The 14707-nt window shown below is 41.2% G+C and overlaps 1 protein-coding gene across 1 annotated transcript in view; it reads left to right on the forward strand.

Moving 5' to 3' along the window:
- Positions 1 to 4962: 4962 nt before the first annotated feature.
- Positions 4963 to 14707, forward strand: part of LOC134615004 (unconventional myosin-Id) — a 120645-nt gene continuing 110900 nt past the window's right edge. The window contains exon 1 of the mRNA XM_063459332.1: positions 4963 to 6034. Within this exon, the coding sequence (XP_063315402.1) occupies positions 5940 to 6034 (95 nt within the window). The 5' untranslated portion in view covers positions 4963 to 5939. The remainder of the gene's footprint in view (positions 6035 to 14707) is intronic.

The following is a 14707-nucleotide window of genomic DNA, read 5'->3' on the forward strand; positions in this document are numbered from 1 at the left end:
TAACTTTGAAGAATAAAATACGCAATAAATGAACACAAAAGAAAAAAAGTCAAACTTCTTCCGCTTCCATGATAAAAATAGCCTTGGACCTCAAAGTGTTAATGTGTTCTCGACTCGGTAACATAAATATTTGTATTAGTATATATGATGTGATTATATACTGTAGGAGTTCAGCAATTTCCTGCCTTCCCTATATAACACAGACATTTTTTTTTTCACTCCTTTGCTGCCAGAATTTACAGCAGCAAATTTCACAGTCATGCGTTCTGTAAAGGGAGGGTCGGTTTGATCTGATTAAAGGGGCTCATTAAGGACCATCATCACTACAGCTCACTGGATTGCAAACTGTCTTTCTATACCACCTTTACACCTGTTTTTAAAGGACCACTCTAGTGCCAGGATAACATACTCGTTTTCATGGCACTATAGTGCCCTGAGGGTGCCCCCACCCTCAGGGTCCCCCTCCCGCCCGGCTCTGGAAAGGGGAAAAGGGGTAAAACTTACCTTTTTCCAGCGCTGGGCGGGGAACTCTCCTCTTCCTCTCCGCCCCGTCGGCTGAATGCGCACGCGCGGCAAGAGCTGCGCGCGCATTCAGCCGGTCGCATAGGAAAGCATTTACAATGCTTTCCTATGGACGCTTGCGTGCTCTCACTGTGATTTTCACAGTGAGAATCACGCAAGCACCTCTAGCGTCTGTCAATGAGACAGCCACTAGAGGATTAGGGAAGGCTTAACCAATTTATAAACATAGCAGTTTCTCTGAAACTGCTATGTTTATAAAAAATTGGGTTAACCCTAGCTGGACCTGGCACCCAGACCACTTCATTAAGCTGAAGTGGTCTGGGTGCCTAGAGTGGTCCTTTAAGTTGCTTGACATAATTCTGCTCTGTTGACACCTAAATCCTAGGCCCTCTACTATGGTTATTCAAATACAGAAGTGAATTCTGTTTAAGCCTGTCAATATTTTAATGTCTTTGATAGGCTGGGAGCACTGAAAGTGGATAAGTACATCTCCCCAGTTATCGTATATTCCTGGTCTAATCTCCTTGGCTCCCCAATGTACTACTTGTTCATACCCACCAATTAATAGTTGTTTTAATTGTCAGAAATAGCTTTCCATGTACTATTCATCTTCTCTCTCCTTTACTCCTTCAACAAACACTATAGTGTGAGGAACACAAACATGTATTCCTGACACTATAGTGATCACCTATTTAGATGACAGCCCCATCAGGTCGCATTGGAAGATTTTACTTAACGTTTCTCCCATGCCGCGTTGTTCTTGACACAGCTGACCCCACCTCCATGGCTGAAATTATCTATCTTGATAATCTCAGCCAATCTAATGCTTTCCCATAGGAAAGCACTGGGAGGCTATTGCACATGTACTGCAAAATGCGTTGTTGCACCTCATAGAGATGCATTGAATCAGTGCATCTCTATGCAGAACATTCAGCGCCTCCATACATTGCATAGGAAAGCAACGGGATTGAAAGCACCTCTAGTGGCCATCTTAGAGACTGCCACTAGAGGTGTAAGCAGCCAGGAATGTAAACACTGCCTTAATGAAAAAGCAGTGTTTACAGTGCTCAGCCTGCAGGGACAGGCTATAGACATCGGAAACAGTACATTAAGCTGCATAGTATAATATCTCTTTAACCCCTTAAGGACCAAACTTCTGGAATAAAAGGGAATCATGACATGTCACGTGTCCTTAAGGGGTTAAGGACCAATGATGTGCTCACAAGTTATAAAAATAGGCCTTGAATGTCTATTGGCGTTTCACAATGTAACAGCAAAATCTGATACAAAGTGCTCTTTAACAGGAGTCGTTAGTATTTGTACCTCACCAGGTTTTTCGCAGTGTGTGAACAGATTGCAAGCAGAGAAACCGCCGACACGCAGAGGTAGGATTTCAATGCGGTCTGTGTCTGCAACCCAAGCCTTCCTTTCACTCACAGCAATTGGATTGTGAGTGAGGCTTGAAAGGGATTGTAGAACCTAACTCCAAAAGGGGATCCAGGGCAAAAGGTAGAAGGAGGGGCAGTGCCAGGGGTAGGGATAAAGTCCTTTGGTGAAATAAATAAGGGGGGAGGTGGGGAGGCACAGAGTCTGCCACAACATCCATCTCCTCCTTGTGCCCTCACTCACTATCAAAAGTGTATTCAACCCACTAATGGGTTCTCTAAGACTCACCCTCACTAACTCACGCCACTGCATTGGAGGTCCGTTTAGACCTTTAATCAGTGTCCCAATAACTCCTAATATAAAGGCAACTTGATCACGGTATTATACAGTATTCAATGATTCTTCCAGGCCCAACTCTCACTCAGCTATTGTGAGTGAGACAGAGGATTGGAATATGTATGGACAAAGGACATAGCCCCTATCTCCACCAGAGATCCCAATACCCCATTAAGAAAAAGCACAACAAACAATCACTCTACTTTAAAACAGTTGTGTGTGCTGAAACATGTTAGCTTAGAGATATTATAAAGTGATCCACGTAATATGTGACCTCTTAACAGTTAAAAATAAATTACATTTCAAGGCTTTATTAGTAGCAATTATATAGAGCCAAAATATTGCTGCTCAAATAAGCTTACAGTCTATGAGGATTTGAGGTAGGTAGATATATTTTCTTAGGTGTCTTGCACAATGACACTTACGGGTAAGGTGGTCATGTCCGGCATTTGAATTGCATTAGAGTTTCCATGTTCCGGCATGTCCGGCATTAGAGTTTCCATGTTCTAAGGCAGTAATATTACTATAGCTCTAACCCGCCAATGTAGCATTATGATGTATGGGAGAAATACAGTCTAACCCTAGCACAACTTACTCATGTTTGACAGTGGCTTATAGAGGTAGCAATTTAGAAAAGTCACTACCGCTACAAGACAGCCTACCAGAGTTGTCAATCAGTAGCATGCAATACTGAGTGTCAGGTTGTCAATGTCATTTTTGACCCCAACGTGTGTTCAGAGTGTTCACTCCCTGCGTACAATAAGGAAGTCTCAAGCTCTCCATCCTGGAGAGAAACTGATCCATAGTCAAACTCTGTGACATTGCAGGAAAAAAACATCTAATGGCCCCCTGGTAGAGATCCACTAGAAGCAGTCATAACTCTAAAAAAAAAATGCATTGTTTTTGTTGCAGGGTTAAGGGGACAGGGACAGTGCACCCAGACCACTTCATTGAGATGGCGTGGTCTGGGCGTCAAGGTGTCCATTTAAAGCGCGCTTGGAGTGCTCCTTTAAAGTAATAGTAATCTATAGTCCCAAAAATAACAATCTTTATTTTGGGACTATTGGTACCCTTCTATCACTCCTCTTGCTAGTAAAAACAAAAGCTTTAAAAAAAAAAAAAAATACTTACCTTGTTTCCAGCATCCTGACTCCTCTGCTGCAGCCACCAGCTCCACCTTCAAACACACAAGTATGTCTGATGACATCTTCGCGATCTTCTCCAAACCACTGCTTTTCATGGACAATATGTGTGGGTGGAATTGTCTTTTATCTGGAAATTATGTTCATTCCCTCTCCATAATAAATGCTATGGAATATCTTTCTGGGGTGTGTAATACAGCAGACATAAGTAAAAACCTCGGCAAAACTTGTGGGTCCAGGCAACATCATCACCTCATGATGATCATCTGCAGAGAAATGCGGTCCATGCACACTCAAGAATTACTTACTGCACATGTGCCTGCAAAAACAGCATTGTAATGGTTACTTTAATTTGCATGGTAGGTTCTGGGTGTGTCAGGGCAGCCGGGTTTGCAGTATAAATTGAAGAAAAGAAAACAAACAAAAACTGCAGATTTCTAACTTTCAGATAGCAGTAGGTTGTGCAAAAACATCACATGTGACAATTCCAACTTAATGAGTAAGAGGGGATTTGTGTTGACCTAACTCACAGCAAAAATGTCAAAACTAGAGTGATCTTACTGTAAAAACAGCATTTTTTTTCCATCTTACCCATACTTTCTCTGCCCACCATCCCATCTTACCCATACCTTCTCCCCCCACCATCCCATCTTACCCATACCTTCTCTCCCTCCATCCCACTGTACCCATACCTTCTCCCCCCACCATCCCATCTTACCCATACCTTCTCTCCCTCCATCCCACTGTACCCATACCTTCTCTCCCTCCATCCCACTGTACCCATACCTTCTCTCCCTCCATCCCACTGTACCCATACCTTCTCTCCTCACCATTCCACTGTACCCATACCTTCTCTCCTCACCATTCCACTGTACCCATACCTTCTCTCCCTCCATCCCACTGTACCCATACCTTCTCTCCCTCCATCCCACTGTACCCATACCTTCTCTCCCTCCATCCCACTGTACCCATACCTTCTCTCCTCACCATTCCACTGTACCCATACCTTCTCTCCCTCCATCCCACTGTACCCATACCTTCTCTCCCTCCATCCCACTGTACCCATACCTTCTCTCTTTCCATCCCACTGTACCCATACCTTCTCTCTTTCCATCCCACTGTACCCATACCTTCTCTCCCTCCATCCCACTGTACCCATACCTTCTCTCCCTCCATCCCACTGTACCCATACCTTCTCTCCCTCCATCCCACTGTACCCATACCTTCTCTCCCTCCATCCCACTGTACCCATACCTTCTCTCTTTCCATCCCACTGTACCCATATCTTCTCTCCCTCCATCCCACTGTACCCATACCTTCTCTCCCTCCATCCCACTGTACCCATACCTTCTCTCCCTCCATCCCACTGTACCCATACCTTCTCTCCCTCCATCCCACTGTACCCATACCTTCTCTCCTCACCATTCCACTGTACCCATACCTTCTCTCCCTCCATCCCACTGTACCCATGCCATCTTTCTCCATGATTTAGCAATCTTTTCCCTCTCTGGGGCGCTTTATCTATAGCCCCCACACCGCATTTCTCTAATCTCTTTTTGCCCCGTGTCTCCTCTCTCTCTTGCCCACTTTTGAGTGACTCCTTTGTAGTCTTCACGCCGCCCACCTCTCCCAAGCCGCCTCCCTTTGCTGTCTACTCACGGTTTAGAAATCCTTAAACCCGTCCCTCCCTCTCTCCACCCCGCAGACAACTCCACCTGTCTGGGGGTAAAGCCAACACCTCTCCCCTTCCCTCCCCGTTCTAACCTCCTCACCTTCCCTGCATTCCAGCCTCGCTACCCCCAATACATTATACTTTTTACCCTGTCAGCAACCCTTGTTAGGTATCTGCTCCATATCAAAACACATCCCGTTAACTTTCCCCATCTTTGCTCCTTCTTACCTTCTCCCCATCCCCCTCTCCCCCCATTACATCTCCTCCCTTACCTTTCCATATACCTCCTCCCCTTTTTCTTCTCCTCCCTCTTCAAACTTCACTCCCCTCCTCCTCTCACCTCTCCCACTACACCCTCTCTTCCTGGTTTCCCTATGGCTTTACAGAGAATCGGTGAGAGTTTATCATAGACTGCTCTCCAAGCCTGGACCTTTTAGAAACAGACACCTCCAGGAAGATCTCACCTGCTTCTAGGAAGACATCTACTGAAGCAAAGAATCTGCCAACTGAGACATATTTCTCCTGATAAGACACGTTTTATCTTTTTGCACTTTGAAACCTACCATCCCTCTGCAATCTTGGTACATCGTCCCAGGACTTACACCTGAACCTCTCACCTTGCTGTAGTCTTGATACATTGTCTCAGGACAGACATTCCATCTCCACCTGTCCTTGGATCGTTTAACTCTGAGAAGGCTGCTGGTACAGACTTCACAGTGGAACTTTAGGTAGAGAGGAGCTTCAGCTCTTAGGGATGAATGAAACATCCTCCAGAAAAAGAGAGAATTACAAACAACCGGTGTGTGACAGAGGCAGCCTCCATCCCTGTATTTATTGTCTAGAGTTTTTAGTGTTGTAGCTAGAATTTTGGAGGTGCAGAAATGGCACTGCAAGAGGATTTGCAGTATGGGAAGGCGGATTTTGTTCTCATGGACTCTGTCACCTTACCAGAATTTATGGACAACCTAAAGCTCAGGTGAGTACCTTTGATCCCCTCCCCTCCATCTTTGCACCATACACACCGTTATGCTGTTATATGTTAAACCCCTTGGCTGTCATTGTAATCACCTATTGATCTTAAAAGGGACTGGCCTTCAAACCATACCATGGCTATAACTAAAGCTCTACCTGGCTGTGAAAACATGATTTCAAAGAGATTACCATTTGGTAGGTGTGCAACTGATGTGGACTTGTAACTCCAACCATTTCACCCCAAAGGATGATGGGAGTTGCAGTTCTACAGTAGCTGCATGTTGGCCAGTACTAGCTTAGGACATAGGTCTGTTGTTGGGCTAATGCTTAGGCTACAGCCAAGCAAAGTATTATTATTATTCAACACTTGGGGAGTTACTAGCTGTCCAGTCTTCACTTGACATGTCATGGATAGTGTAGCAATGCATTGCTTATCTCTAGTACTTGAATGGTTAATTGATTATACAAGTGTAAGACTTTAGCCCAAGGAGAGGGACTACCCCTTTTAAGGACATTATCTTTAATATAAATAAATCAAACTTCAACGATGTCTTGAAAAATCAGATGCTTTACGTCACCATCTTTTTACGAGACATGCATTTGTGATTTTATATGTCAGAAAATATTGCAATATTTTCTGTTTTTAACATGTTTATGTCAATCACAACCTGTGTGGGTACAAGGTCTATGATAAGATAAAAATAATGTATGTTGTAAGAGGAATAATAGAATATGTGTATATCTAAACCTATACAGTAGGGGTATATTTACTAAACACAGAATTCTGGTTAATTGAAGCTGAAACGTTAAATTTAGGATCAAAACGTGCAATTATGGCTATAGCTGAGTTGGAGAATTTACCCGGTATTGGCTACTGCTGCCTATATTTTGCAATTCAATTATGATTACCTACAATTTGGTGTTTATTGACTAAAGTCTATTGTGCATTTGCATAATTTTACATCAGCCATTGAGCATTATTCTCCAAACTGTGAATTGTGAAAATGTTGCCAAAATAGTAAACTGCTAAAAATATAGCTAAGCTTAATGTACAGATCAAGTCGCGCATGTTGATATTTGGATGAAATTAAGTTAATTAACTCTGGATTAGAGGGGACTGTTTTGTGCGAAAGATGCAATTTTTTTTTTTATAAAAGGGACCAGTCTTAAAATGTTCCTCGTTTGTTGCCTATATGCTGCTTTTTCTGGGACCAGGACATGGCTGAGTTCTCTCAGCCATTCCTAGTCTTCCATTTGCTTTTAATGAGGCCGAACTTACCATTAACCTCTTGCCAAAATGGCGCTCATTGGATATGTATTCGATCAGTTGTAGCTATCTTCAAAAATAAAAAGATGTGATAATAAAATTACGCAGCAAGCAAAAAAAACAAAAAACAAAAAAAAAAACAGTTTATATAATATATTTTCTGGATAGTTTGGTCGTTTATTTATTTTTCATGAGTGAAGCTACTTGTAGCAGCATCAACACAAAGTCATTGAACAGGTTTTTTCGTAGAATGCCAAAAAGCTGTGACAATCACTTAGTGTCCGAATCATGCATGGTAGGTGGGCAACATAACTTAATCCAGTTACGTTACAGAATGGATGAAGGGAGGCAGAGGAAGGAAAAGAAATTCACCTTAACTTTTAAACTAAAGATTCATTCACTATAAGAAATTGTAGTGAATTGGATATCAAAATGCAAAATTTATGCAAGAATAGCTGATTTGGAAAAATTCCGCCACTTTCATACCCATTGTACAGCGCTACGGAATCTGATGGCGCTATATAAATAAAAATTTAATGGCGCTTAATCTGCAGGTACAGCACTCTGGTATACAGAGATTCCTGCAGGATCGTGAGAGCTTCCATAGATCGACATCCAAATCCCTCAGCCGTCAATTGTGACGGCTGCTGAGACTGGACAAAAGTTGATGCCGGAACTACGCCTTTTTGTCATCATTTGTCAACCTCAGATTCATCACAAGACAAAGTAGTCCCTGTTTTGTCTTATGAAATCTTTGAACTGCATTGAAATTTCAGTGCAATTCCAGAGCACTCTTGATCCGTATTTGGAAAGTGACAGTCGGTTTAAATTTTGAAAATTGAAAATTGAAATCTGCTGTCTCTAAAGATGTATTTTGAAAATTGCGAGATTGACATACCCTGAAGCCGTACTACAGCAATTTGTACATCTATGTAATTAAAACATTATTGATCAAACAAGAACTGCTTGAAATACATACTACAAACCCTATTTATTTATTGCGGATTGTTTTGTTTTGTTTTTTTTGCTTTTAATCCTCTAATTGCTTGGTGGCTCAGCGTTCCTATTTTGGACTTTCAAAGGTCTGCTGACATTAATGTATTTTGATTCCAGGATCCCATAAATCTCTGTGAAGTCATTAGCTTCCTTTTGATAATTGGAGGGACCGAGCCTTTAAACATGTCACTGACATTACTTTGGTTTCGTTGTACGACTCATTGTGTTGCTCATCAATTTCTAAGGGGAGCAGCTTTGCGATTCCTGGAATAATTTGCTTACTTTCTATCCTGTTGTGGAACTTTTAACTTTTATAAGTTGCCTGGTCTCACACCTGCTCTATCTATCTGTAAAGTTTATTTAATACATTTATTACTTTGCAATTCATTACAAGCCCCAAAAATAAATATTAACTAATTTTCCAAAAGACCTATGCAGATCCTTATATTATGTATTTTTATGGTAATTACTTGTAAAGACACCCTCCCTGCCCCGTCTCCAGCCTTCCCACCCTTTCAACGCTCCCCCTATTTTGGCTTCGTCTGAGACTTTTGTGCCAAGCAACATTTTCCTTATGATTAAATGTCTGGGAGCTCAAAAAGCAGGAAGGAAATTACGTTCTGAAAAAAAAAAAAACCTTATATTGTCACTCCAAAATATTATTTTGGTCTATTCACTGAGGTTTTAAAGAGTGAGCCTTTTTCATTCTGTACCCAGATTGTATAATTGGTAGGAATACATTCAAGCGATCTTTTTCCCTGCAATCAAAGAGGACCATGTACCAAAAAAGACTGGTTTTTTTCACAAAGGAAAAAAAAAAAAAGATTTAAAAATAGTTTGTATCCCTTGGCTGCGTCTTAAGCCAGCTGTGGTTGTTTTGTAAAAACTGTTTAGAAGTTAGGACTTGAACGGTGCAAGTAAGAGACAGATCATTATGCCACAGTGTATATTTTGTGGCCGTTTGATATATTTATATGAACCTTGGACCAGTCGGTTGAATGCCCAAGGAATTGTGCGGTTTGGGCATAATTCGGGGTTTGACAAATCCTTGTGCCATGGCTCTCAAAACGATAACTTCTGGTGCGCAATATTCTGAGCTCTTTATGTAGAATGGTGCAGATCTGACACTAAATATAAGTGTGGCTCTGATATGTTTTTGACCCTTAAAATGGATCTGTGTGAGTTTTTATATTTTTTCTATTTATTTATAGTAAAGACTGAATTTAAAAAAAATATATATAAAAAACTGCGTAGGATGCCACAGGTTTTTTTGAGATTGGCATTGTGGGCGATCTGGGTCCCCATATCAAACAGCATGGCTGTGGTTCACGCATTGATGCTTGGACATATACATATTATCTTGAAGGGGTGCAGTAACTTCCCATGACATTTTAATATGTTTATACGTTCACTATATTTAAAGGGACACTTTCACTTGTCTGAAACTTACACTATTTGATGAAATATTGAAAATCAAATGCAACTTGTGTTAAAGGGACACTATAGTCACCTAAACAACTTTAGCTTAATGAAGCAGTTTTATTGTATAGATCATGCCTCTCAGGTACTACTGCTCAATTCACTGCCATTTAGGAGTTAAATCACTTTGTTTCTGCTTATGCAGCCCTTGTCACACCTCACCTGGCTCTGACTGACACAGCCTGCATGAAAAAAACTGGTTTCACTTTTAATCTGGTGTAAACAATTGGTTTACAATCTGGTTTACAATTTTATCTCTTGCTCTGTAATTTGAACTTTAATCACATACAAGTGGCTCTGGCAGGATCTAGCAAACTATTAACATAGCAGGGGATAAGAAAATCTAAATTAAACAGAACTTGCAATAAAGAAGGGATAAACATTAGATTACTCTTTACAGGAAGTGTTTATGAAGACTGTGCAAGTCACATGCAGGGAGATGTGACTAGGGTTCATAAACACAGTGATTTAAATCCTAAATGGACGATCATTGAGCAGTAAGACTGCAGGGGCATGATCTATATACCAAAACTGGTTTTGGTGATCATATTGTCCCTTTAAATGAACACTCAGTGCACCATAACCACTTCAGTACAATGTAATAGTTATGGTGCCGGGATGACCTGGCACTCACCCCTTGTAAGTCGTTTAACCTTTTTAGAATAGATTGACTTCCTCCCATGATATCTGCTATGTATTACTTCCCACTGAAGTCAGGAGAGCTGGAAGCTACTACTTAAAGGGACACTCCAGGCACCCAGACCACTTCGGCCCATTGGAGTGGTCTGGGTGCCAACTCCCACTTCCCCTAACCCTGCAAGTGTAATTATTGCAGTTTTCGTAAACCCCCATGATTCTCAGCCAATCTATTTTATTCATATTCAACATCTGGAGGGCCGGAGTTTGGGGAAACCTGCACTAGAGGGACTTCCGGGTGCTTAGATGACTTTTGGTCGTCTAAATGACACTGGACGTCCTCACGCTATGCATGAGGTCTTCCAGTGTCACCAGAATCCCCATAGGAAAGCAGTGATTAATGTTTTCCTATGGAGAAATCCTAATGCGACTGCATTAGGTTTCCCACGCTGGCTAATGTCGGCGGGGGAGGAGTGTAGGCAGAGCCTGACCCAGCGCTGAGGGACATCGGTGCTGGATTCAGGTAAGTGACTGAATGGGTTTTATGCTCTGTATGGTCAGAAAAGGTTTGAGCCAGTTTCTGAAATGAACGAACGCTGTGTTTTTTTTTTTTTCTATGACTTTCTATGGTGTCTAATGACGTGAGATACCAAACAACAAACCTGGGGTGGCAAGACAGGACCCAAAATCAGGACTGCCCTATGAATTTAGGAAGTTTGCGCAATATGATTGCGACATATTTAATGGCACAAATGCACTTTACTCGCAATGCAAACAGACTTCAGGTGTAAACTAAAAACTTCACATCATATAAATACAGTTTACTATCACAAATTGTTCTACTTTTTTTGCATATATTCGGTTTACATGAATAGCTTTCTTTCAGAAATCTCACTCCAAAGAATAAAACTGTAGCAAGGACAGTAACAGTTTTAGTCATTATGGAAAAACACAAGGAAAAAGTTAGAACAACAGAGGCATTATAATAACAGGCAAATGGCATTGAGTAGTGATAGTGACTGTTACTATCGGCTGATAAAACTAGTTTGAATAATGATGACGGTATGAGGATTGGTATCCATAATAATAATGATAATAATATGCTGGGATTAGTGAGTTCCCAGCCTGTACTGTGCTGTTACTGATAGAAGTGTGATTACTCTCAGGCAGCCAGCCCAGTACATTGGCTTATTCACTATCTTACTGACGTATGGTTGTGACGTGGAGCCTCATTGGCTGGCGGTTATAGGATGCAGATGATGACATGCGGTGGTTGGTAGACATGAGTAAGTTATCGGTAAATTACAAGACGAATTATTGGAAATAAGCAGAATATCAGCTCTAATAATTGGCAGAACTGATCATCTATCTTTTCCTAGTTTAAAAATATAAATGCAAATATTACTGCTGTGGGGATCTTTTATACAATCAGACACGCCAACAATATGGAGTTTCTATATAAGAGGGACAGTGAAATTTGGGCCCAAAACAGGGACTGGCCCTTCGAAATTGGGGACACTTGGGAGGTATGAAGACTTGCAGACGGACAATGTATTTAGGAGTGGTAGGGCAGGTAGATGAGTCTGGCAGTGGCAATTATTATGGTTTGTATGGAGACAATCTGGTTTTAAGTGACATAAAAGAGGGATGGGTTGCATTGATCAAGACAGGAAATAATCAGAGCATGGACTGCATTTTACTTCTTTCAAGAGTTAGGAAGTCGTGGATATAAGCTGGGTTTTTGTAAGATATAAGCATAAAAAATTGGAAATTGCCTGGAAGTGGGAATTTAAGGAGAAATCACAGTGAAAGAAGTTCAATTCTTGTTAGAATAAGTTTTAGAGAACATGCAATACTGAGTATTTAGATTCAGACTTTTTGTTAACTTTTACTTTCTGAATATTTTCCCAGAATAGTTTGCCACCTGGTCACACCCCAGTGAAAGTATAATTAGTTTGCCCTTTGAAATTCAGTAAACCAGACTTACAGGGTTATTCACTGAAATGAGCATTCAAAGTGAATTTCAAATTTAAAGGGACACTATAGGCACACTGACCAATTCATCTCGTTGAAGTGACCAGGATGCACTATAACCGTTTCCTTAACCGTGCAATGCAAAACATTGTAATTTCTGAGAAACTGTCTGGTAGACAGCCACTGGAGGCACTTCCTGGCCTTTCACAGAATTTAAGTCCTTCGCATGAGGACTTCCAGTGTCTTCAAAATCCCCATAGGAATGCATTGCTTCAGTGCTTTCCTATGGGGAAGGCCTAATACACGCGCAGCACTTGCCGCGCATGCACATTAGGTTCCCCCTCATGCTGATGTCGTAGGAGGCGGAGATAGAGCCAGCGCCAAAGCACTAAGTAAATGAAAAGGTTATTAATCCTTTCATTGCCGCTGGATAGAAGGACACTATAGTGTTAGGAATGTAACTTTGTATCCCTAACACAATTGTATTCCTTTAAGGCCGCAACTGTCAAACTTGAGAAGTTCTCTAAGTGAGCTATGCTTCCATTTTGGCTACTCTGACCTTACATTTGTAACTCACTTTGACTTCTCACTTTAGTAAATAGCCCTAGAAATAAATTTTTGTAGAAAACCATCATGGATTAAAATAATAATAATTTGGCTAAATTTTCAATAATTGGATGATAAGAGTCAAGATCATGACCATTTAAAAACATATTGGTAAATTGAAAGACATTCCTTGGAAACCGCACAACATAATATTGCTAGTTTGTCATACAGAACTCATGCAAATAGATTCAAAGGTTATTTTTGTCACCTGCACCCTCAGTGCAAACACTGTGCTTTTCATGTTTAGCCATTTGTATTGATCTTTATGTTCTGTGCGTTGGGTTACTAGTGTTTAATGGTGAGTAGCAGAAAGTGTAGCAGGTTGTGTGTGTTTATATAAAATGGGCCATGTCACGTTGAAGCCACAGTGATGTTTGGGGTTTATTCACTAAACCTCAAATTGTAGTGAATTGAAAAATCAAAGTGTAATTTTTAGGCCTAAATTACTGACTTGGAAAAATTCCCCAAAACGCCACTTTAGATGCAGCTTGGCCTTTTTAGCTCTAAAGGGACACTTCAGACCCGTTTAGCGCTTCAGCCTGCTGAAGGATTTTATGTTTGAACAGTGAGTATTTTTTTAATTTTTTTTACAATAGATATTGGCACTTTTTTTTTATAAATTAACCTTGTTACACCTCCCTGGTTGTCAATCAGAAACTGGTCCTGTTACTTCCTGGTTTGGTTAGCTCAGTGGAGCTAAACTCAAGAAGAAGACAATTGCTCAGAGCACCTGCCTTGCAAAGACTTCTCATTAAGATACATTTTGAAGTCTGTGATTGGACAGCCACGGAAAGTCTGGGAAGAAGGGGAGGGCTTGCAAAGACTGCAGACAAGATTGCAGCTTTTACAAAAAATAAATAAACAATAATAATTATCTATACAGTGAGGGGAAAAAGTATTTGATTCCCTGCTGATTTTGAACGTTTTCACACTGACAAAGAAATGATGAGTCTATAACTTTAATGGTAGGTGTATTTTAACACTGATCCACAGAATAACCAAAAAAATCCATAAAAATGCATGTCAAAAAAGTTATAAATTAATTTGCATGTCAATGAGTGAAATAAGTATTTGACCCCTTCGACTTGGTACTTGGTGGCAAAACCTTTGTTAGCAATCACAGAGGTCAGACGTTTCTTGTAGTTGGCCACCAGGTTTGCACACATCTCAGGAAGGATTTTGTCCAACTCCTCTTTGCAGATCCTCTCCAAGTCATTAAGATTTTGAGGCTGACGTTTGGCAACTCGAACCTTTAGCTCCCTCCACAGATTTTCTATGGGTTTAAAGTCTGGAGACTGGCTAGGCCACTCCAGGACCTTAATGTGCTTCTTCTTGAGCCACTCCTTTGTTGCATTGGCTGTGTGGTTTGCGTCATTGTCATGCTGGAATACCCATCCATTACCCATTTTCAATGCCCTGGCTGAGGAAAGGAGGTTCTCACCCAAGATTTGATGGTACATGACCCGTCCATCATCCCTTTGATGCGGTGCAGTGTTCCTGTCACTGACACTTGGAGGCCAGCCTCCTGCCTACAGACTAAGGGCCTGACCCCAAGAACCTCTGAAAGGGGCTATAATCACTATGGGGAGCGGTATAGGAGCCCTGGATGCCCCTTTTGCTTCCCAGTCAGAATTGGGGACCTCTGGGGATTTCCTGGACTCATTCTACACATTAGAGTGCCTGACCGAGAGATATTTTTAAACACTCTGGAACTGTTCT

This window comes from Pelobates fuscus, chromosome 6, assembly GCF_036172605.1.
Source record: "Pelobates fuscus isolate aPelFus1 chromosome 6, aPelFus1.pri, whole genome shotgun sequence".
NCBI classification, from domain to species: domain Eukaryota; kingdom Metazoa; phylum Chordata; class Amphibia; order Anura; family Pelobatidae; genus Pelobates; species Pelobates fuscus.